General features: G+C 33.4%; 1 protein-coding gene across 4 annotated transcripts in view; it reads right to left on the bottom strand.

The window, feature by feature from the left end:
• Window positions 1-26,561, bottom strand: part of LOC134283063 (TOX high mobility group box family member 4-B-like) — a 45,868-nt gene that overhangs the window by 11,100 nt on the left and 8,207 nt on the right. Inside the window, exons 1-2 of one of the 4 annotated variants that reach the window (XM_062765506.1) lie at window positions 22,417-22,806; window positions 7,325-7,414 (exon numbers count right to left, since the gene is read on the bottom strand). In XM_062765506.1, coding sequence (XP_062621490.1) covers window positions 7,325-7,414; window positions 22,417-22,488 — 162 coding nt within the window. In that variant the 5' untranslated portion in view covers window positions 22,489-22,806. Of the gene's footprint in view, window positions 1-7,324; window positions 7,415-8,166; window positions 8,276-8,756; window positions 8,912-22,416; window positions 22,807-26,561 lie in introns of those variants that run through there. The other 3 variants (XM_062765507.1, XM_062765509.1, XM_062765508.1) reach the window with 3 other exon arrangements.

Here is a 26,561-nt window from a genome sequence, read left to right as displayed (position 1 = left end):
ATATTGCAAATTTACAGATATAGCGAAGTCAATTTGGATAGCCAGCTAAATAAATTTAATTGATTTCTTATACAGTTATAACGAATTACAGATATAGTAAGTAATTTCATAGGTCCCAGTGACTTCGTTATAACTGAGTTTTACTGTAGGAATTGTACTTCTCAACCTCAAAAGTAGAACAAGTTTTCACCTATTAATATGTAATATGTCCTCTAGTTTACAAATTTATAAGGCCCAAGAAGCTTCTACATTCCATCCCTTCTAGATATGTAACAGTAAATGAATACAGAAAAAGGCTAAGATTTGCTGTGAGAATTTTTTTTTAATGATGGTCGAATTTTTTTTTCTTCAAAAATGCAAATTCCTGTACAATTACTTATCAACAAAGATTACATTTTGGTCTCCAAAGATGTTTATTTTTAAATATGAAAATATGAATAGTTACTAAGAATACAAAGAAATCCCACAGTGGAAATAAAATATAAATTTCATTACTGTATACAGGGTTATTTTCGCCCCGTGTTATTTTCACCCTTTTGAACTTGTGAACAATTTTGCCCTAGCTGTTTTAAATTCACCCAGTCATAGTTCTGTTTAGGAAATTATGAGGTGTAATTTGAATTCACCCAATCAAGGAGAGGGTGAAAGGGTCAAAAATAAAACGGGGGCGAAAATTTCCCTGTATACATTATTAGGAATAATATTTTTTGTTGAAGTAAAAATTCAGGCACATTTAAAACTTGTGTAATAGGAAAGGAGAAAATGTATGGTAACTATGGTTGGACCAGAAATTGAACACAGAAACCCTGCTTCACTAGTCAGGTGCTCTACCGAATGAGCTACCCAGGTTGATACCCATATAGCTCAATCATTACATATCCCTCCTTAAATTTATCTTTATCCTTGCAGACACAACCCTAATTCTTATTAGCCCCTGACAGGACTTTCACTTGCAAATCCAGAGGGGTCAATAACATCAAATATGTAACAAGGAAGGAGAAAATGCACGGCTGGACCGTGAATCTAAGAAGGGGCCCCTGCATCACCGGTCAGATGCTCTTTTGACTGAGCTTACTTGGCCTATATCCATGACCCATACTTAAACTTAAAAGTATTTCATAATATATTGATTAATATTATGGTACATATCTGTCAACCATCATTAACTAAAATCAATTGAAAAATTCAAAACTTTTATTCACCAGTGACCACATTGAACGAAGTCATTTTTTAAAACATTATAAATGACTGTTAAAGGTGCTTAAATTTCTAAAATTTAAAGTACTAGTTTTCCTGCTGGCAATTATTGTTGCCAGCCAGGAATAAAACTTCTAAAATAAATGCCACATTTCTTACAGAGTGAGAAGTACTGTCGGAGGAAAGTTGATGAATATGTAAACTTTACAAATAACATGGAGAAATGCATTTTCTTCAATAAAAGCAAAATAAAAAAAAAAGATTTGAGAATTACTAGAGTATATTTAGGGCTGTTAGATACCAGTCATTAGAAAATAAGACCTCTATAACCTAGTGTAAATGTTATTTTATTATTTTTTTTATTTATTTAACATATTGACTGCTTTAATTTGAAAATGAATACTAGTAACAGCTAGCAATTAGTTCATTGTTGTGCCAATTTGCTCCAAGATTTCCCAACCTCGAAAACTGCATATTCTTTGAGGGATCATACTTTCTTATATGATTGCCCATATTTCTTAAAATAATCACTGGTTTTATATTTACAGGCTACTTGAATCTTCAATTTATACTCTTTTTAGTTAAAATCTGAAAAAAATCCATTAACTTGAATCAGAATTCACTTAAACCTACATGAATATATCCCTTACTCAGATAAGTATACAATGACTTTTCACAACATAACGGTATATATATATAACATTGACTTTATCATTGAGTTATTGTTTAAATTAATTTTTTTTTTTGCATAATATTAAACTAAAATTGAATTTTTAAAGCGATTGATTTATTTTTTTTCATCAAAGTGCGATATTTTCTCTGAAAAATATAGTTAAAATGCTAAAAAGTCATTTAAAAATAATTTTTTTGGAAATTTGGTTTCCATGGCAACATAAAATACCAGATTTAAAAAAAAAATAGTAAATATTAAAAAACACAACATTTGCTATATATTTGCCAAATTTCAAGTAAATTGGTTGTCAAGAATTTTAGATATTTGCATTTTAGTACACCATTGTGATAATTTTGTTGATATTACAAAACAACTCAGTCCTGAGGTTACAGCGCACGTAAAACAAGTCAGCACACAAAGGGTTAACATTCAATAACTTCAATTCTCTTTTATTCAAACCACCCGAAATCACCACATTATAACCAAGAAAATGAATTTTCTTTTCTTTTTAGGAGTAAATAAAAATACAGTAAAACTGAGTTATAACGATGTCACTGGGACATATGAAATTACTTTGCTATATACATAATTATTTGTATCCATATAAGGAATTCATTAAATTTATATGGCAGGGGATCCAAAATAACTTCACTTTACTACTGTACAATGGTGAAATTTCACTATATCTATGTTTGTACTGAACAAGTTTTACTGAAGCAAGTACCTGCAAAGTAATGTATAATAATACATAAAAATGCATCTATATATCTGTACGTATGCATGTACTTAAGATATATATTTTTCTAATATGCAATATCACATTTCAAACAAAGGTTTGGTGTAAAGTTGTTAAAATAAAAAAATCCTCTGTTTCATAGGCATTGATGCATTACATCAGTTATGGCTATGAACTTAGGTGTGCTTCTGAATATCTAGATGACACTGACAAATTTGATACAAGAGCCCATGACCTACTTAAAAAATGGCCAAAATTAAAACAGCCCTTACCCACATAGAAACAATCATCCATTCCGAGAAGTTAAAAAGATCACTTCAATTACAAACTTTCAGTCTCGCGGGCAAAGAGGAATACAGCATATGGTAGAGAGGGAAAAGAAAGTTGTCAATTTTCATTAATTATTCAGAGAAATAATAATCTTAGCTGTGATCACCGATTTTATTTGTTGAAATTATGTCAGTTGTGTTCAAAACATATCAATATGTCAAAAAAGGTGACTTAGTTTTTCTGTAAATCCTCGCAATATGATATCTTGTACTTCATTTAGGTTTTATGAAAATTTATACATAATTATTGTGATTTGAATCTCAAATAAAAGTATAATTAACATGTATAGCATTTCACTTTATAAATCGCAAAAGATCATTCATTATGCATGTATTGTAAGTTGCTTCCATCTCCCAAATACATTAAAGGCAAATATATATGGACCCACATAAACTTTGGACGTATTTGCATGCATCCGTAAAAGTGTATATTAAATTACAAAACAAATTAAAATTGGTTTCAAAACTAGTCAAATGCAAAATTTTGATTTTTTTTTTTTACATACAGTATAATTGTATATTGTTATCTTTCATGTCTAATCAAACTGCTGTCCAATAAAATTCTTTTCTTATCAAACAGTACTTAAATATTCATGGACCATGCAGTTGTAAAAATCAGAGACTTGCTGATTCAAATCAATGATCCATAATTATCTAAAAATGATCTCAGAAATATTTGCTGTAAAATGGAGATTTTGACATGTTGACAGTTGGCCATTTTGAAAGATTTGTCTGAAATTCCAGAGAAAAGAAAGATATTAAAGTAATTACATCTCCATACCCATGACGATGGGAGAGACTAAATACCCAAACAAAGGCTTTACCCTGAGTCGATTACCACCTGTTGTCCCCAGAAAACTAACGCCTTCATAATAAACTTTTGATATTCGAAAAACGAGTCTCCAGGTAGATTGTATGATCTTGTTTAAACATTAAGTCAGCAATTTTATCTTATTTTGTCACAACAGATTACCAGAACAAAAGTACAGTCTGATTACAAACACTTCTCGATGCCTATCAGTCTGCTAACTTAATATATCATTTTCTTTCTTTGAATAGAATCTCAAACATCGTATTTTTATTGTGAGGACAAGAAAAAGTTTTACAAATTTATGTCACTTCGTCCAACTATTTACGAAAATATGTCTTGTATTTGGATCACTTCCCCGTGAAATCCGAAACTAGGGACTTTACAACAGGTGCTCCTTAACTATTTCTCCCCTGCACTTCTTCTATTGGTGAAGCCATTGTACAACCAGATCATTTATTTCAGTCTACTTCCAGGTAAAACGAATTCACCAAGATTTAGAAAACAAATGCTTCTACCATTACAACGACAGCTGGTCAGTGAGGAGGGACTGGAATTATATAACGTCTTATTAATCATCAGTTTTTCTACGATTTTTTTTGTTTTTTATAAAGTTAAAATTTCTGTCATTCCAACACCTATGCCTTTCACATTATTGACATTTTACAACATGATTTTTTGATGTCTACAGACGTTTATTATTTTTAATGGGGAAATAAATTTCAAAAATGTCATTAAAAAACATTTAAAAACCCATAACACTGACAATTTTCTGACACTTTGTTCTTCTGAAACATAATTTTCAATCTCTAGGTCATTTTATTTATTACATGTTTATATAACTTTATATTGTATCTTAACAAAATTAATTGCCTAAAGATTTTAATTATATAACTTTAAGAAATTAGCACGTAAAAGTACTGTATTGTCAATTTTTCATGTAGTATATGTTAAATTATGATATAGAATTAAAATTACGGACAGAAGGGTGGCATGTCTTGTTTCTAGGCCTAATAAAAAGTCTGACTTAACCTAACAATTAAAACATGAAAATTTCTTTTTAATATAAATTAAATATACTCAAAGACAGCATTATATAATCATGATTAATGTTGTTGCTAAGAGAAAAAATCCTTGAATTATGAATTGTGACTTTTTTGCATGTATTAATGAAGAAAATCATAAATATTTTACATATTTTGAAAGAGAGTAATTCCTTTCACTTTGGAACTTTGGAATTTGCTTATGAGTATACTTCCTTCATCTTCCCAAGTCAAGAGTTTATGATCCGCGTGAGGAGCGGATCAGAAACTCTTGACTTGGGAAGATGACTTCCTTAAAGCATGTTTTAAAACCATTGCAGATCTCTCCTGCAGTGAAACAAATTTATTGTAACAGTTTTACATTTTCAAAAATCAAAGCATGTTAAATATTTTCTTAGTATGAAATTAACATGTATGGATGCCATTATAAAAGTTTTCCCCTGTTCTCTTCCATTTGTTTGCATAGTTTAAAATTTGTTATTAATTTTAGAACAACAGCCACTTCTCACCTAGGTTGTTTTAATGCACCTGAGCAAAGATGAACTACATGTTTGCAGAAAATGGCATTTTTATGATGACAGGTGAACTTGGGGTCAACATGCATACATAATGTAACCTAATGGGTGACCTTAGTGCAGTTCATGACATTAATGTACTATTACATAGTCAATTAATTGGACATGGAGTATAACATAAAGATAATAACCCCCTGATGCATGTTGTGTATTCCTTATCAATAATTCTACTCTATGCTGGCCAGAGAACATTTACTTGCAGTACTTACTTAAGTTTTTTTTATGTTTTTTAAAATTCATTTACCATGCAAAGCACTTCAATATTTTATATGATTAAAAAAATCATTTAATAAATTCTGTAGTTTTAATTACCTATCTGTACTTACATCAAAAACAAAAAATAAATTGACATTCAAACTGAAAAAAAGAGAATCTTAAAACCTTTTGTAGCACAACTTACTGTATATGTACATAAATTGGCATATTCAAATTTTAGCAGAATCACTGTGTATTGAGTTTTTGGCATAGTCATGAATTAGCGCTACACACTAAAACACCATATATTTTATTTATAAATGATTTCTCAGCAGTATTCATGAATTTGTGCATCGTTTGCTGCGCAAAAGCCGCTAAAATATAAAGCCCATTTTTTTAGGTACACATACATTATTGTGCAGGAAGCATATAGCATATGGTGCAGTTCCATGCCAATTTTGGTGATCAATTTCAGGATCAACAAAATAGTACAAGTACAGTGACACCCTGTTATCTTGAACTCAATGGAACCAAGGGAAAAAAAAATTGAGATATCAGAGGATTTGAGATACCAAACAAAAAATGCTTACAAAATAAGTGGTTGGGACCTTCAAATCAGTATGACATATCCATGGTTTTCGAAATATCAGTGTTAGAAATACAGTTAAACTTCGTTATCTCGAACCTGATGGGACCGAGAAAAAACTTCGAGATATCCGAGGATTCGAGATATCAAAGGTAAAATACTTAAAGAAAATGTGATTAGGACTTCCAAATCACTTCGACATATCCATGGTATTCGAGATATCGGAGTTCGAGTTACCGAAGTTCAACTGTATCAAAGTTTAACTGTAAAGTTTGTATAGGTATGTGCTGTCATTGCTGAGCTTAGGAATTTCCTACAGTCAACAGGAATTTCAAATATTTAGAGCTGCTAGGAATAAGTTTACCAAATTTCATATCATTTCACTCCTTAAAGCCTACACTGCATATCTGATACTAGATAAGTATCCATTTCAGAAGCAAGTTACAAATAACCATTTTTCAATAAAATTCAAACTGCATGTTGGACAAATACAGCTCGGAGCTTTCTAATTAAAACACTTGGTATTTTGATATATTACTCTTTCCATTCACTTTTCTCTGTGTAAAAAAATAATTGCTAAATATATTTTGGCTGCTTATTAATAAATAAAAAAAATTTTAAAAACTGGTAGTAACAAGGTTTCTTTTTTTTTTGGTCAAATACAGATATTTTGCTGTTATCATGGTTATCTATCATCTTACTGCTCAATTATATTACGTTTTCTCTCGAAAAATAGGAAGTCCAACTGTAAATTTTCTAATGTTTTTGTATAAAGGTATTTTGTCCAAGTAATCATTTTGTGAACAAAAAAGGGAGGAGGGATACTTAACAAATATTTAAAGTCATTATGAAAGATTAAGTGTAATGTTAAGCATAATAGAAGTTGTACAGTAAAACACATTTATCACAATTATGCTTATCATGAACTTTGTCTTATAAGAGATCTCAAATTGGCTTAGCCTGCTTGTTCAAGCAATTATGTTTTTTTGAACATAATTTATATCAATACGATTGTCTTTGAAAATAAATTTAAAAAGTCATGCAGTGCAGTTTCTTTTTATGAGGAACTGCTGATTGAATAAATACCACATCACTTTAATTGCAGGGAATATGCCTGTCATGCAATTCTGCCACAATTGTGTTTTACTGTAGATGTTTTGTAGGGACAAAGTATTGTGTTACCTCACTGGTCAAGTAGCTGGCTTCAGGCCCATACACATCCCCCATCACCGACGACAAGAGATTGGGGATACCACTGGAAATCGCTGGGCTCTGAAAAAAAAAATCAGGAAATCTTGAAATATTCTTAACTTTTTCCTTCATCAAAAGTGAATAAAAGAGCTGCTGTGAAAACAAAATCAATAATTAATCATGTGAGGTGATTCGTTTTCTTTCAATCATGTCAGATGAAATTTGAATAACGTCCCCATTATGATCTAGAAATCTGCTGCCATTTCCTTTATGGAATTATTGTTTACCAAAATTTCTCAAAAGTTTAATTCAAATTCAAAGTAATAAGACCCTTAGTTCTTTTATATTGTCCTGAAAAAGGTAATAATAAACAGAAGCAGCATGGACTTCATTAAGTTGATTAACACACTGCCATACAAATTCATTTCCATCCAAGTTATTAAATCAACAGATACAACTCTACAGTTCCTTGATATTTTTTCACAGATGTACCTGATTAATCATATTGGTGTTCCAGGCCTCTTGAAAAATTGAAAAAAAAAGATGCAATTCTTTTGACAGTCAAAAATAAGTATAAGCATCAGCAGTACGTGTAATAACCATCATTTAATTACTTTATTAGAAATGGTAATTGTATCAAAAACAGACTTGCTAAAGAATGGGTAGAACCTTATAAGTTGGTAGAACTTGTGTTCATACCATTTGAATACCATTTTTACAGTACATATTCTTACTATCTGCTATTAAAGAATGACCATCAAATCTTGAACCAGTAACAATACAGTCGTTCACTCCATCTCATCATGTAAAACAGCAAAATGTTACAGACTTACTAGGATAAAATTTATAACCTCGATGAAGCCCACTAACTTGGAGTACAATTTTATCCATCTAGAAATATCCACCACATTCCCTTATTCAGACCTTACTTCACACAAATAAGACATCCAACATGAAGAAAACTGACATCTCCAGTTTCGTTTAATTCTCGCAGGCACGGCCCTAGTCCATTCTAGAAGACGTGCCGCTGAGTAAAACAGGCCACCTGTTACAGGTGATATGATGCATTAGAAAAGTTTTATTTTAACAAAGCTACAATTACCATACCAAGATCAATGTATCACAGAGACTTAATGATCATGTTCTACACCTTTACCCCAGGCTATTTACCTAGGTGAAAGATCTACCTACAATCAGGTACTTAACCTGGTCAGATCAACTCAATGCTGTAATGCACCATAACCTAATGGACAGTCCATCAGAGCTCTCAACTGATTGAAACAAATATTCTCCAAGTGTTCTAGATAAGTCCAATCTATGATACCTTTCCTGTCTTAATATTAGCTTAGGGATACAGGTAAATCCATTGAGGGGTGATAAAATATTAAAAGGATCCCTGTGGAGAAACAGATAGAATATGTACCTCAATATCCAACATCGCTATTCATCTAATATTGAAATCACACTAGTCCATTTCAAGCTGATAAAAGTCTCCCCAAAAAGTTCCACGTTTTTTGTTATCCTATAATTGTGTAACTGCTGATTGAGCAAACACAGTCCTACTCTCATGTTAGAAATCCATCCACTGACTGATAGCTCACCTGTGTATTAATGTGCCATCTTAATTATAACACCTGTCATCCTGGTCACATGACCTCCTCAGAATTGGTCATGTGATCCATTTTATGAAGAATAGGAAAAGTTGTTTAAGAAAGTGTTAATAAATTAAAAGAACTTATTTTTAAATTTATACCTTATTATTATTTTGACTATTTTGAATTATAAGTGATGTGTTATTTCAAGAATAGGCTTATTTAAATGGATATAGCTGCTAAAGGAGTCTTAATTCTTGGAAACTTTCTTATCTATAAGTGCAATCTTGTGTAGTAGTAGCAATTTAAACTAACCAGTCTCAATAGTTATAAAGTCTTACTCGGTTCTTTTTATCTTTTTGCTCAAAAGCTATTTTTACAAATTTTCTTCTTCCCTTGAGGGTTTTGATGAGAAGATATGAAGTATTACAGTGCATGATTATTGATGCATAAATCTGCATGTCTTTGTCAATTATCAATCTTCACAATAAAAAAAGGGTGATCCATCAAGTTGAAAATTTGCATTTCTGCAGAAAAAAAAACCTTCAAGTTTTTTCTTTATCTGTAATTTAAATTTGTCCCACTGACCTACTGCTATTTAACATACATTTCTGTATTTCATTAAATTTTAGATCATTGTTATATAGATCAGGTCCCACGATAAATGATATTTGACCATTTTTTGTCAACTTAAAAAATCAAACTAGCAATGAATATGACAAGTAAGTGAGTAATTAGATAAAAGAGCTTTGTCGTGTCGATGCACTTTATTTGTTGTCGGATCTTCATATAGTTCCTTCCTGAACATACTTCTACATTTTGTTTGCAGTGTAAATACCTGTAAAGTCCACCATTCAGACTAGAACTGTGATGTGACATTGAGTGGCACTTTACGACAAAATGACCCCCATCATATCACCTGTCCAGCGTAATGGACACATAAATTACAGACCTTAATTCATCAACCATGTAGCAATTAACATGGCTTAAAATACAGAATACTGTAGTCCTGCACTTTATAGGCAGCATCAATAATTACTATTTATTAATTGATTAAAATGGATTCATTTCTGAATGATCATGAGTTACTGTAAATGTATTATATTTGGCATGTACAATATTTGCAGATGTTGCTTTTTGAACAAGTTAGCATATATCTGATTTGGCGCATTTCTTAACGTTCTTATTTATGAGTATATATGCAAGACATTTAGCATTGCACTTGAATTAGCGGAAGTTTCTTTCCGCCAAAGGCGCTAAAAAGAATACACAGCCAAATGTAATGCGTTAACAGTATTTTCATCTTGTTGGGTTTATTCAGTACCTACTATTAGAGATATAAAGTCTTGGCAAAAAAAATCTCTCTGTAGTCCATGATCTACATTTATCTGATCAAATAAAGTAATATTCGCAGACATTATGATCATTGATCTCTCACTTGCACATCCTCTCTCTCACGACCCCTCCCCCCGCTCTCATGACCTCTGACCCCTCTCTCACCCCTCCCTCTCTTTGCTCTCTCTCTTTCTCTATGTGAGGAATACATTCATGATTGCTGCATCACCATGACAGTTCAACATATTAAAACAAGAATACAAGGGAAAAAGACTAATCATTACTTGATTACACAGTAATTACATTACCAGAGGACTGAATTAACAAATGTTCAAGTAAATCATGAAATAATTAAGTCTTATGGGCCTGCCATGTGTTATTATGTGAATAAGAAAACTTTAAAATAAATCTTAAACTTGATTACAAGCAAAATAGAAAAGAAATTCAATCAGCAGCCAGGATCCACTTTATTCCTTCTCAAGTACTCTTTGTTATAAAATCAATACCCCAGCTAATCACAGAGCTCCCATCAATAACAATATTCAAATTATCTGTCACTTTGATCACAGTTTATGTCTGACAAAATGTTTCTGCTTCAAAAAAATACACTCAGTCAGTCAAAAGAAAGAAAAATCTCCATAGATCACCCCCAACGTGACACAAAAGATGGCATTTCTCTTGTAATACACGGCCATCTTCCCTCACTTCTAGGTAGCTGTACTGATTTTCATAACTTAATACACTACATTTCACATGGTATACTCAAAGATGGTGATCACTGACAGCATTTCTTCATTTCTTAATTGAGAACTCATGAAGAAACAAATGGCATTACACTGTCTAATTGATCAATATCTAATATAATGGAAGAAATTCTTTTGATGATAGCAATTAAGGATGTGACCTTGATCAAATTATCTATGCTAAAAAACAAGATTGTAATTAGGAGCATTGTTTTTGCATGATTTTTCTATGAAATTTGATACATGTCACATAAATCTTGTATCACAAAAAACTAATCCAATGAAATTTTTCATATCAATTGCAGTCCACGATATGCATTGAATAGACTCCACAATTTGCAACTACAGACCACAAATTCTAATGGATTCCACGTAAAAGTCAACAGAAAATTATTCCCAGGAAAATCTAATTAGTGCTTCTAAGGGCATTAATCATTTCCCCTCTATTAGTTTTAATTACCAGATGAATCCTATTGTTGGAGCTGTATAGTATGGAAATATTGATGGCAACAGAAATTTATACATCCATGTTTTAGTGAGCACCAGAGAACATTACATGGAGTCATTAAAGTGATGGAGAAGTGAAGAGAAAGTCATGAAAATATTGAAACAGGTTGTGGAGAACTACTTCATGTACATTCTAGCTGAAATTTAAGTTATCTGTTATTTTTCCCCTCACATTTTTAAAAGATTTTTTTCTCTTGGTGCAAAAGTGGCAAATCATCATAATTTAGTGGACTAATGCATACCTACATTGCAGTACAGTTTCTTTTTAACAGGTCTGGACGATTTCTAAATATGGAAGTCAAGAACGATAACCAAAAGTTGCTATAAATGTACATCAAGTACACGTAATTATTTTTCTGTCCAATCAGACAACAGCATTTTTACACACTCCAAAACATATTTTCAAAGAATAAAAAGAAAACACGTGCTTATGTTTTTTTTTCCTCAAAAAGATTTTTTTAACAAAAAATATGTAGAAGTAAGATGAAAACTTTTGAAGAATAAGGTATTCCCCACATTTTTACCGTGAACAACCTTGACATTTTTATCTCGGTAAAGAAAAAAAAATAATGCACGATAGAATGTAATCGTTTACAGAGGTATAGATCGTACCAGCAAGTTTTATCAAGTTCAATTAAAACATTTACCAGAATATATTATATGATGGTAAATATAATTTTGCTTAGCCGTCCCATTTTCATCGATAATGCTTAAATTCAATGTGATCAACTCACACAAGTGTTTATCGTATGGACTATATACACATATAGTTTTGAATTCACGCGTTTCACGAGCGCCGAATACTTAGCTATGTAGACCTAAATGGGCACAAGGAAAGGCGTATAACGTGGAGGAAAGAGAATCCTGTAATTATACATGAATGCGTTTTATCCCAATATCTTACCTCGCATATCAGAAATTGCATGGACTACTAGCATTCTGTAATAAACACTCAAAAATGATAAAGACTGATATCTTTTCGATAAAATTTTTATGTCAGGCTCCAAAAACTGAAAATTTACCGTATTTATATCAATTTTTAACGTAAGTTAAATGTTTTGGATTGCTACCTCCTAAAGACAGATTTTTTATCCCACTTAAAACGTATTCTAAGCTTTCATGTCGTGTTTGTTCACGGTAGAATTGTCATAAATATTATATTATTCCCAAATGCGCATAAAGTTTACAAAAAGTTTGTTCTAAAAAAATCTTTTAAGCAAAAAACTTAAAAACCACGTGTTTTATTTATTTTCTCATGGGTTTGTCTAAATGCTGTTATTTGATTGGTCAGAAGGATTAGTGCCTTGTTTATTCTGTGTATTAATAGCAATTCACGGTTATCGTTCTTGACTTCCATATTTAGAAATCGTCCAGACCTGTTTAAGTACCACCACAAATACGAGAAATTGGAATCGTAAATTGTTAGGTGAAATTATTGAAGAATAATGTTAACAAAATGTCACCTTAGATATAGTACAGTTAACGAAAGATAGAGACCGCAAGAACATTATGTACTTGTGTAAGAGACTTCAATTCTCTGTACCATTAGGTGCACTCAGTAGATTAGGAGTCAAAATTAACATATCATCTAAAATATCTGGAAAATTCACAGGCATGTGTCATACATTCTATAAAGTAGTGACTGTCTTAATTAAAGTTTAATTTTTCTGGTACTATTGACTAATTTTAAAATTTTGTGGTTATTACAAAAAATTTTGACATGTTTATTTCACTTCCAAAAAAGAAAATTTTTCTAGCATGATAATGGGGTATTCACCAATTCTTTTGAAAAGAGCATTTAGAGCAACTACATTTTTGCTGTAGGAGTAAGACAAAAATTGCATATTGCAATTGTGCATTTTTGTAAAACTCAAAACGATTACCCAATAAGTTAAGTCAACCATGCCAACTTTCCCTGTGAAAGCAGGATTTCTTGATATTACTGTATACATGAAGGGTTATTTCTGCCCTTTTACACTTACAAACAAATTTGCCCCACTTTAAATTTGCCCAGTAATAGTTTTGTCTAAGAAATTATACTGTATTCTTTGAATTCGCCCTGTTTAAAATTTGCCCAAATAAGGGTTGGGCAAAATGGGCGAAAAATAAAAGCAAAAATTTCCCTGTATACAATACCTTAAATTGGAGATCATCCTACTTTCTCAATTGGGAAAGCAGTAAAAGCAGATGCCTGAAAATCCTTTTTATAAAAAAACATTTGATTTCCAAAATATTTTGTCAATCAGGAAAAGAATAATTTTCTTTAATATCTGCCAGGCTTGTTAGATTAGCCTTTTGTAAATGGAATCAATTTACTTTTAGCCAAATTCATTTAATAACATCTTTTGATAAAATAGATTTTTTTTACTTGATTTATATTATTTTTCAGATAATGTCCTAGCTATTCCAGATAATTGTCCTAGCTATTCCAGATAATTATAATAAGCAAAATTTGGAATGTTGTATAAGGATTGCAAATCAAAACTGACTTGAATGAATATATCGTCAACTGCATTGGGCTCATTGACTGAAAGGAAAATAGTCAATATCTAACTAAGGACCCTAATTACCATTATACAAAATGAATACCTATAATGACAGTGTACATCTACATATTGGTAATCCATATGGTTCTTTATAACACACAAACTTAATAGATCTTACTCCTAAAATAGTCTTCATATTGGAATATACTTCAATTCAGAAAAATTTGAATTACTTTTCACTTCAAAGTTTATATTATTGCAATTTTGTTTGTTTTGTTTGTATGTTGTTTAACGTCCCTCTCGGAAATTTTCACTCACACAGAGAGATAATAATTTGCCAGTGCAGAGCTGCAAATTTTGTCCTATATATACTTGGTACTCAGGGCCATTGAGCAGTGAGAGATCTTTTTGAGCTAACACCTACTGTGACACGGGACCTAATGGTTTATACGGTCTCATCGATCCAAATGATCAGCCTCCACATCCCACAAAAGGATTAGAAACTGCAACATAAGGATCAATCCTTACTCCGTGACTCGAGAGCAGATGCTCTTACCACTGTGGGACTATTGCTATTTTGAAAGTTGTGCATATTCAATCTTGGAAAATGGGGGGAGGGATCTGATTGGGGGTGGGGAAGGGTTAGTAAATCAAAATGAATTTAGTGATCCTAACACTTGCAACAAATTGTGGGGTGGGATGTTGGGGGAGAGGGGGTAGGTGACCCTACATTTAACAATAATGAAACATTTTTGCCAGTACATGGCATAGCTCATAGCAAAAGATTAAGTTTCTCAAATGGAAGACGAACTCTGAGGTCAAGGGATAGCAAGCAAATTCAAAGAATTGTGGTCCTCCCCTCACTTTCAGTGTCTTTGTGGTTGAGATGTCATTACCGGGTATTATGCATTTATGTGTCAAATATGAACGCCCTATCATATGTCGTTGAAAAGTATTATGGAGAGAAAATCATAGGCATTTATGCCTGCTGTTCAATCCAATTCAATGAATAAAATATATTTTCAACTAAAAGTATCACCAAAATTGATTTTTTTTAAAATAAAGTCATGAAGGTCAAGGTCATGAGGTCAGAAAATCATAGCATGCTTAGAAATATCTTGTTTTGCGTAATGAACATGTCAAATATGAAAGCCCCATCTCTTCTCAATCAAAAGTTTTAAGGAAAAATAGCATTTTTGAAAAGTAAGTCTAACTTCAAGGTCAAGGTAATGAGCCAAAAATCATAGTGTATTTAGAAAGGTATTGTCACAGTTAATGCATATCTTTCATACGAAAGCCTTATCTCTTCTCGTTCAAAAGCTAAGGTCAATTTAAGTGATGTTTAAATTTTTGAAAAGTAGGTCAAACCTCAAGATCAAGGGGTCAAAAATCACAGTTTATTTAACAAGAGGCCCATGGGCCACATCGCTCACCTGAGAAGCTTTGACCATTCTGTTTTTTACCAGATTTCACCCTTGTTATACATAATGCATCCCCACATTACCCCACTGATCATAATTTAGACATTTTGAAATCTACACTACCCCATGATCCTTCCATTGGCACATATGTTTCAGCTTTTTTTGGCCCAGTGGTTCCTGAGAAGAAGATTTTCAAAGATTTTTCCTATATATTTCTATGTAAAATTTTGATTCCCTATAATGGCCCCGCCTTTCCCCCGGGGGTCATGATTCCTACAATTTAGAATTTACACTACCCCAGAATGCTTCCACATAAGTTTCAGCTTTTCTGGCCCAGTGGTTCTTGAGAAGAAGATTTTCAAAGATTTTTCCTATATATTTTTATATAAAACTTTGATTCCCCATTGTGGCCCCGCCCTTCCCCCGGGTGTCATTATTTGAACAATTTAAAATCTACACTATATCAGGATGCTTCCACATAAGTTTCAGCTTTTCTGGCCCAGTGGTTCTTGAGAAGAAGATTTTCAAAGATTTTTCCTATATATTTTTATATAAAAATTTGATATCCCATTGTGCCCCCCCCTTCCCCTGGGGGTCATGATTGAACAATCTGGAATCTACACTATACCAGGATGCTTCCACATAAGTTTCACCTTTTCTGGCCCAGTGGTTCTTGAGAAGAAGATTTTCTAAGTTTTCTCGTATTTATTACTTTGTAAATCTTTTATTCCCCATTGTGGCCCCACCCATCCCCCGGGGGTCATTATTTGAACAATTTAGAATCTACATTATACCAGGATGCTTCCACATAAGTTTCAGCTTTTCTGGCCCAGTGGTTCTTGAGAAGAAGATTTTCAAAGATTTTTCCTATATATTTCTATGTAAAACTTTGATTCCCCATTGTGGCCCCGCCCTTCCCCCGGGGGTCATGATTTGAACAATTTAGAATCTACACTATACCAGGATGCTTCCACATAAGTTTCAGCTTTTCTGGCCCAGTGGTTCTTGAGAAGAAGATTTTCAAAGATTTTTCCTATATATTTCTATATAAAACTTTGATTCCCCATTGTGGCCCCGCCCTTCCCCCGGGGGTCATGATTTGAACAATTTAGAATCTACACTATACCAGGATGCTTCCACATAAGTTTCAGCTTTTCTGGCCCAGTGGTTCTTGAGAAGAAGATTTTCAAAGATTTTTCCTATATATTTCTATATAAAACTTTGATTCCCCATTGTGGCCCCGCCCTTCCCCCGGGGGTCATGGTTTGAACAATTTAGAATCTACACTATACCAGGATGCTTCCACATAAGTTTCAGCTTTTCTGGCCCAGTGGTTCTTGAGAAGAAGATTTTCAAAGATTTTTCCTATATATTTCTATATAAAACTTTGATTCCCCATTGTGGCCCCGCCCTTCCCCCGGGGGTCATGATTTGAACAATTTAGAATCTACACTATACCAGGATGCTTCCACATAAGTTTCAGCTTTTCTGGCCCAGTGGTTCTTGAGAAGAAGATTTTCAAAGATTTTTCCTATATATTTCTATATAAAACTTGGATTCCCCATTGTGGCCCCGCCCTTCCCCCGGGGGTCATGGTTTGAACAATTTAGAATCTACACTATACCAGGATGCTTCCACATAAGTTTCATCTTTTCTGGCCCAGTGGTTCTTGAGAAGATGATTTTTTAATGACCCCACCCTATTTTTGTCTTTTCTTGATTATCTCCCCTTGCGAGGGGATATGTCCCTTCATTTTAACAATTTAAATTCCCCTTTACCCAAGGATGCTTTGTACCAAGTTTGGTCAAAATTGGCCCAGTGGTTCTCGAGAAGAAGTCGAAAATGTGAAAAGTTTACAGACGGACAGACGGACGGACGACGGACAAAATGTGATCAGAAAAGCTCACTTGAGCCTTCGGCTCAGGTGAGCTAAAAAGGTTTTGTCACAGGTAATACACATATTTAATATGAAAGTCCTGTCTTTTCCCATTTAAAAGATATGATGATTGAAGGTTAAAGTTTTTGGACAGATTGACAGATTTCCAGACATCCAGTCACGGACAGACGAATGAGATTTAATGTCCCCTCGATTTCCCGGAGGGGAGGTCTTACCATAAGAATACATATTATGTGAAATATGATAACCCTTGTTGCAACCATTTAGAAATTATGGTCAAGCCTAAAAATTTTTCAAAAGTAGGTCAAACTCCAAGGTCAATGTAAAAGATAACTTAGAAATATGTCCATAGGACATGAATGCCCCGCCGAGGATATATTAGTAAAGCAACATGAAAATTTGTATGTGTATAAAATTTGATCAGAATATCTTGAATAGTGATGCAGCTGAATTGCTTGTTTGGAAAATATAGGTCAGATCTAGCATCTGAAGCAAGTCTGGTAGTGTCCATCCCTAGGTGCATCATCCATGCAAGTTTGGTTCAGGTAGGCTTATAGTTACTTGGGAATGAAAATATAGGTCTTATCCAGCATCCGAAGCATGTCTGGTAGTGTCCATCCCTAGATGCATCATCCATGCAAGTTTGGTTCAGGCAGGGCTTATAGTTACTAGGGAATAAAAATGTAGATCAGATCCAGCATACTAAGCAACTCTGGTAGTGTCCATCCCTAGATGCATCATCCATGCAAGTTTGGTTCAGGCAGGGCTTACAGTTGCTAGGGAATAAAAATGTAGGTCAGATCCAGCATCCGAAGCAACTCTGGTAGTGTCCATCCCTAGATGCATCATCCATGCAAGTTTGGTTCAGGCAGGGCTTACAGTTACTAGAGAATAAAAATGTAGGTCAGATCCAGCATCCGAAGCAACTCTGGTAGTGTCCATCCCTAGATGCATCATCCATGCAAGTTTGGTTCAGGCAGGGCTTATAGTTACTAGGGAATAAATATGCACGTTCAGATCCAGCATCCAAAGCAAGTCTGTTAGTGTCCATCCCTAGATGCATCATCCATGCAAGTTTGGTTCAGGCAGGGCTTATAGTTACTAGGGAATGAAAATATAGGTCTTATTAGGGGTGGGACGATACACAGATCTTGCGATATGATACGTATCTCGATATATTGGCACGATACGATACGTATCTCGATATTTTGATATATTATAAAACTATTTTAAAAAATTAGTATTTTTTTTCATTTCTTGTCTTGTCATTAAATCAACATGATAAATTATAAAACTATTCAAAAGAATTAGTACTTTATTTCATTTTTTGCCTTGACATTAAATCTACAAATTATTCTATATCAAATGATGTGTGCTTTGAAATTAATACTTGAAGTTCATCAATATCATTCACTAAAATTTTACAAAAACAAAAATACATGTACATATTATTACCAAATTACTTTTAAGAAGTTGTTTACAAATAGAACTTGTGTAGTTCAGCAGAGAACACTGACTAAAATTTATTTAAAAACATCACATTTACGTTTTTATTTAAATTGCTGAAAGTCTGTAGCAAAGCTGAGATTACAAAAAAAAAATACGAGATGGACTAACAATTAATAATGTCAAATGCTCTGGAAACGATGCTTTCTGTGTAAAGCACGCATTACATACTGTCCAAATTCTTCCGAGGCTGTTTAAAAGTGAAAACATTTTACCCCTAAACAACGACTTATTAGTTCTAAAGTGTGTTTTCAATAATCAACATCATCTCTTCGTGTACACGCCGCCATTTTCCAAGGACATGTACTTTCATTTTCAATTTTTGGATAGGTCGTTCGTGTATCGTTTCGTACCGATATTTGAATGCTTGTATCGTAAACCGTATCTTAGAGAAAAATATCGATATGTATCGGTGTATCGGTATATCGTCCCACCCCTAGGTCTTATCCAGCATCCGAAGCAAGTCTGGTAGTGTCCATCCCTAGATGCATCATCCATGCAAGTTTGGTTCAGGCAGGGCTTATAGTTACATGGGAATGAAAATATAGGTCAGATCCAGCATCCGAAGCAAGTCTGGTAGTGTCCATCCCTAGATGCATCATCCATGCAAGTTTGCTTCAGGCAGGGCTTACAGTTACTTGGGAATGAAAATATAGGTCAGCTCCAGCATCCGAAGCAAGTTTGGGAGTGTCCATCCCTAGATGCATCATCCATGCAAGTTTGGTTCAGGTAGGGCTTATAGTTACTTGGGAATGAAAATGTAGATCCAGCATCCGAAGCAAGTCTAGAAGTGTCCATCTCTAGATGCATCATCCATGCAAGTTTGGTCCAAGTAGGGCTTATAGTTCCTTAGGAATGGACCTGCTCCAAAAACTTTAACCTGGTCACTCATCTGGAAAATGTAGGTCAGATCCAGCATCTTCAGCAAGTCTGGTAGTGTTCATCCCTAGATGCATCATCCGTGCAAGTTTGGTTTGGGTAGGGCTTATAGTTCCTTGGAAATGGACCTACTCCAAAAATTTATCCTGGTCACTCACCTGGAACATGTAGGTCAGATCCAGCATCCGAAGCAAGTCTGGTAGTGTCCATCCTTAGATGCATCATTCATGCAAGTTTGGTCCAAGTAGGGCTTAAAATTCCTTAGGAATGGACCTGCTCCAAAACTTTAACCTGGTCACTCATCTGCAAAATGTATGTCAGATCCAGCAACCGAAGCAAGTCTGGTGGTGATCATCCCGAGATGCATCATCCGTGCAAGTTTGTATCAACATGTGAAGTTTGATAACACCATCTTGAATGGTATGTTTAAAACTGAGCTAAACACTAATTTAAGAAAAGTAAGGTCAAGGTCAAAGGAAAGGTCAAGGTCAAAACATGTTGATGCAGTTGCATAGCTCTCATCAATATCTATCAGCATATGAAGTTTGATGAAAATATCTTGGATAGTTTCTTTGAAACTTAGCTTTGAACAGAGCTAAATGCAAAGTGTGACCGAAGGACGGAAGGACAGAAGGATGGAAGACGGACATGACAAACACTATATGCCCCGGCCATATTCATGGCGGGGCATAAAAATTGTTGGTACACAAGTGAAGGTCTGGCACAAGAAATAAAATATGAAATTCAAATATATAAAATAGAAAGTCAGGTAATTAGCTTCAAGCATTCAATACCTATGACAAAGGATGAATTAAGTTAAACACCAAGGTTAAGGTCAAATGTCAAAAATATTTGATCCAAAGGAAACGTCTAATCACAAGAAAAATACCACGTTACATAATTATGAACTTTTGGAGAATGAGTGTTTTAAAAGTATAATACTTAGATTATCTATAAAGCAAATTATTGAAGAAAAATAAAGTGCCGCGCCACAGCATGATACGCCCGTCAAAAAATTACACAATTTTCTTGAACAGTTTAGGTGCAAGAAAATCACATCAACCTTCATTCTAAGATTTTGATGATTTTTCCATTCCTTAAAATATTTATCCATCCCCTGTGATGTAGGCATCAATTATAATAAATATTACATCACCGATAGATTTCTGTGCTGGTTGTGTTAGACCTTGTCAAATGCCCATCATCAAATTAGTCTTAACAACTTAATCTATACCAAATTAATTTTGAAAAGAAAAGGCTGGCCATCAATGACCAACAGTTCCTCTGTCTAATCCCCAAAGGGTACAGCTTAATCAGAGCGACTGAGACAAGCTAGCCTTCCAACATTAAACTCATTAATTAATCTTTAACTGAATGCTTGTCTACTCTTTACTACCAAGAGATGAATGGGTCTGCACTATCTACTATAATTTTTTTTTTTTAAATTTACATATAAAATACTCAAAGATTTTTTTTTTTTGGTTGAGATTTAATGTCCGACAGGTTTTAATATGTAATTCATATGGACATGCTGATTCCATCCCACCCCATAAAATTAGTTTTTAAATTAATAATATTACATAATATCAGATCAGTCTATTATGCAAATCAAATTAGTTTTAATTACTTTTCATCAAATTCATTTTAAAACTTAAGTTAGTCAACAAGAGCTATTTGTAATCAAACAGGCTTACCCATTTGCCCAATACTCAAGGGATATAGATAACAGCAATGCTCTGTCAGTTGGCTCCTCGCACTCAAAACCCATTAATTTCTCTCTAATTTGACATGCAATTTTCTGTTATCAAAATTCTTCTTGACCAGTGCTTGATAATTACACTCATGGGAGAGGCAGGATTTCTCTGACATACATTATATTTGTTATAGATTGCTGTCAAGTATATGCTTAGAAAAAATAAGTATTTCTTGATTTAACGCTTTTTTTAATAAGAACAGTGCAAGACTCTTACATTATTTGGGATGTGTAAATGAATAGTAAAAAGACACATTTTTTTTTAAAAAATCACTTAAATTAAAGGTCACAGTGACCTTGAAATAGGTCGCGACACACCTTCTACCTAAGATGCATAAACTGGCCAAGTTTGATGATTGTAGGTCTTATGGTTTTCTAGTTATGGGCCGGAAAGGATTTTTCCATATTTGGCTATAACTTCTTAATTAAAGGTCAGAGCGACCTACTTTTTGCGCGCGACACACCTTCTACCCAAGATGCATCAGATGACAAAGTTTGATAATCCTAGGCCTAGTAGTATTAAAGTTATGAGCCGGAAACGAAAAAGCTAACAGACAGACGGACAGACGGACAGACGGACAGACGGACGGACACGAAGCCTATAACATAATACGTCCCGTCTTAAGACGGGCGTATAAAAAGATCTCATTCATGAGGTCAATTTTTGTGAGTGTAGTTTATATGCTGGTGGATTCATGCTTTAGCAACTCAATGAAAGGACATACATTTTGTTGACAAATCAGACATTCCTTTATTAACATTTCCTGATAATCTTAAAATCAGTTTAAAGTTATACTTTAAATTCTATTCAAATTCTATTTAAATTAACAACATATTACTTTCTCTTTTTCAGTACATACATATTCCAAGAATTTCAACAAATTACATTTTCTATACCTTATATCAACTACATGTACAATTTTTCATTACCAGACTTCCCTTGATAACAAAGCCTTATATGTACCTTGAATGTAGCTCCATGATGATAGTACTTAGGACTAAATCCATACGGAGATAATGCACAAGTCTTCATCATCTGATGTACTTTGGAAGGAACAAGTCGAGTCCAGTCCTGAGTAATATGTCATATAATGTCATAATAAACAGCCATATCAACCAATCAATATCAACATTTATTTATCCTCAGCCTCCATCAGAGTTCATTCCAGATGCATTATCCCCAATAATCGGCCCCTCATTACAAACAAATTGCTCAATATTATATTGCACTCAAAAAGGGATTAATTCTCCTAATCTCCTGCTAAAACGATGGATCTGAATGCACTCACAATAGAGAGGAGAAGTCTGCCTCTTTATGTGCAGAAAAAGGACACAGACAAGGCCTGGCTGTATGGTCACCAACATTCAAATTGATCATCCGACAAATTAAAATGAGTTCATAATAACAAAAACAAGCTCTTCCACATTATTCTTACAGGCAACTTACGCAGACATTACAAAGCGATGCACCTAACAATTTTTCAAACTGGAAATCTTATCAATTTCACACTTGGAGAATTTGGTCCTGTGATGTAGAACTATGAAAACTCTAATCCTGCTGGTCATAGCTGAGTTTTAATGAGTGTCCCCTCTAAAGGAATAATTGTATTGGGGGCGCGTGCTGGGTATTAAGTCTCTTATTGTCAACAAATTTCAATGATCTGTTCAGGGACTGGTTGGCTACACTGAGCCCTGTGAGCCTAGGAGCAGATGTACGGATAAATCAGGGAATCAGAGAGAGCACCTGCCATGATTCAGGCCACAATATTGAGTTTTATTTTTTCAACAGATAAAGCTGAAATTGTATTGCAAATATAACAGAATCTGCAATGATCTGCCATAAATAATATATTGATTCCCATCAAAGCAACTTCATGAATTGTTCATGGAGTCATGATCGTTACAGTAGCAAGAGAACAATGTCACTGGATTCAATTCAATTTAGATTTAGATGACAGAAAATGATGCTTATTCTTTTTCAGTAATAACTACAATAATGAACTCATACAAAAGAAATGAAATCTCAGTTGTCATCTGATCATTTATTATGTAGAAATTTGCAAAGTCCCTTTGACCCAAAAAGCCTCTCTGGAGTAAAGTACTTTTACTTAATTGAATTCAAATATTTGCATGAAAATAATTAAGTACCTGCATTAATATGTCTACAACAATGATACACTGTAAATTCTGTCTCCAAACATTTCATTGATTATAAATAGCAGTCTACATAGAGGTACTTATTTCTGTAGAAATTTATATTTCTGGAATGGGGCATTATCGTGCAAAGCACTAAAGGTAAAAAAAACTCATAAAATTCTATTTCTAAAATCATCATATACATCTATACTTTAAATAATTATTACAGTTTTCTATCTATACATCTATGCTTTAAATAATTATTACAGTTTTCTTTACGTTTTTCTGATCTTGCTTTAATGGGTTGAAGGAAGAAGAGGCAAGGAAGGGGAGATTAAAGATGTGAGAAAAGTGTCTGAATATCCAACAACAGTAAGAATTGACAAAGGAACAGAAGATATATAGGGGGAAACAGTAGGACTTAACCAAAAATCAAAAAAGAATTGGAGGAACAAAATTAGAAGGACTTTAAGCAAAAAGACATGTAAAGAATTAGAGAAGAATCAGGAGAGGGGGAAACAAAAACAGTAGGAATTGATCACGGATAAGAGGGGTACTGAGGGAACAAAAACAGTAAGAATTGACATGGGATTTGAGGAGAACTGGGGGAACAAAAATAGTGAGTATTGCGAAGTATAAGAGGGGCATTGGGGGAAGATAAACAGTAGGAATTGACAAAGAATAAGAGGAAAATCAGGGGGACAGAAACAGCAGGAATATGACATTGAATTTGAAGAGAATTCGGGAACAAAAACAGTAAGAATTGACAAAGACTTTGAGGAGAATTGGGGAACAAAAACAATAGGAATTGACACAGGCATAGAGGAGAATAGAGGAAGCATAAACAATAGAATGGAATAAAAAATTGGGGGAAAATCTGGGGAACAATCAACAGTATGAATTAACAAAAAATAGAGGAAAATTGAGGGGACATACTACAGAAATACATAACAAAGAGGAAAATGGAGGGGGACAATAGGACTTAGCAAAGAATTAGAAGAAATGGGGGAACAAATCTCAGTAATTCTATAACCACTATAAATCTGTGAAGAGGGCTTCATGCACCATTCCTAAGGTGGGACCAGGTGCCCCAGAGGAGGAAGCATCCTCTGATAACTGGTCAACCCTGTAGTGAGCCCTGCAGGTTTGATAAGGTTATAGACATAGTCGAATTCAGCATAAAAACAAAGACCTAATAACAATTGAAACAAGTCAACCAAAACACAACCTGTTTTGCATGCATCCATATTTCTGAAGTTTAAAGAAATATTTGATATACATGTACTGAGTATTTATCTACAGTAATCTGATTAATGAAAATGAACTTCACTTTGGGTGTGAATATTGCACTCTAAAATGCCAAACCTTTAAAATATACATACAGATCAAGATCAAATTTAAACAGTTTAGACAGCTAGCATTAATTACACATCAAAGTTCATTGAACAATCAGTATTTGATTTTCTGTCATTAAGAATTCTCAGTAGATAAAGTTTTTTTAACAGAGTATATCAAAAAGCTTTTTTTCTGTCAATGAAGTACACAATTCTATTGGGGCTGTTTGATAACTTAGTCACACCCATCCTTTTTTATGGGTGCGAGATAGAAAATTATGAAAATATACTTGTTATTGTTCATTTAAAATTTTTTTTAAAACTTTAATCAATTCAAAAAGCTCAACCCCAATAAGATAATTTATGGAGAATTTAAGGCATTTAATATATACTGTATACCCTGAAAATCGTTTTGTTTAACTGGGTGATTTTCAGTATATAAATATCGATGTTTTTAAAGGAATGAATGATGATTGTTTCTTCAAAGATGAATATTAAATCAAAAATCTCTGTAGACTAGAACTGTTACAAGGGTATAAAAATTTCTTTGTCCAGTTGAATTGTTTTCTATCTACTTCATGACCATAGATTAAAGACTTAGTTAAAAATAACTGTTCATTAATTTGATATTATATGTTAAGAGTATAACAATTAATCTACATTTCTTTTAATTATCAATTTATTTCTCTACTTGTCTGTTTTTTACTTATATAAGAAAAATTTTTTTAATTGCATCTATAAAAAAAAATATGTCTATTTACACAATAAATCATAGAAAAATGGGGATGATGTGACTTTCTGCATTTCTAACTCTAATCTTCATTAGTTAATGAGGCTTTTATATAAGTAATTTTAATTAAAACAGTGTTTTTGGGGTTGAAAAGTATCTCCCTCACAATGGACATTTTGTTTAGTGTGGATTCTAAATCAGTCTGTCCGGCCAAATTTAAAGTCATGTAATGGTTTATGAAATAATTATCAAGAGACAATAAGACTTCCATAGCAGCCCTAGACAATAAGACTTCCATAGCAGTCTTAGTGGCACTCACAACCTTGTTTGACCCTTACTGTGCAAGAGGTAAAAGGTTAAATATCAGAGCTAGTCACAAAATTTCAAATAAAGAGTTTTAAATTATTATATTTTTTTAATTAAAAAAAATATATATTTTTCTATGAATAAAAAAAATTGACTACTATATTAAGTATATCTTGAGTTTTCTTTGATATTTAATGATTGGATGGAAACTTTTCTTCCTCAGGGGTCAACAGGGGTCAGGGAGGTTGTCTAATATGTTGACAGCTCTGTCCGTATGATGGATCATAATAAGAGAAGGCCAGTAATTCATGTTGGTAGTGTCCCACAACTGTCCAGTGTGACACCTAGAATGATGGATCCTCTGACAGTATCAACCAGAGACCAGCTTTATGGGCGCATGTTCCTGTGTATTGCATAACTTGTTTTAACATGAATCAGAGCACCTCCTCCTTAAAATAACTACAGATAATAGTTTCAGATTTTATAACTTTCTCTCCTGTAATATTTATAAGATGTGTATGAAAATTTGTAAGTATTGACGTAGCCCGCAGATAATAGTTTTCATAATATCATAATAACGTCAAGATTTCATAATTTAACTAT

This window comes from Saccostrea cucullata, unplaced genomic scaffold, assembly GCF_032062105.1.
Source record: "Saccostrea cucullata isolate Sc308-1 unplaced genomic scaffold, CSIRO_AGI_Scuc_v1 ctg88, whole genome shotgun sequence".
Classification (NCBI taxonomy): domain Eukaryota; kingdom Metazoa; phylum Mollusca; class Bivalvia; order Ostreida; family Ostreidae; genus Saccostrea; species Saccostrea cuccullata.
The sequence above is the reverse complement of the archived record's forward strand: the minus strand, read 5'-3'. Positions and strand labels throughout refer to the sequence as shown.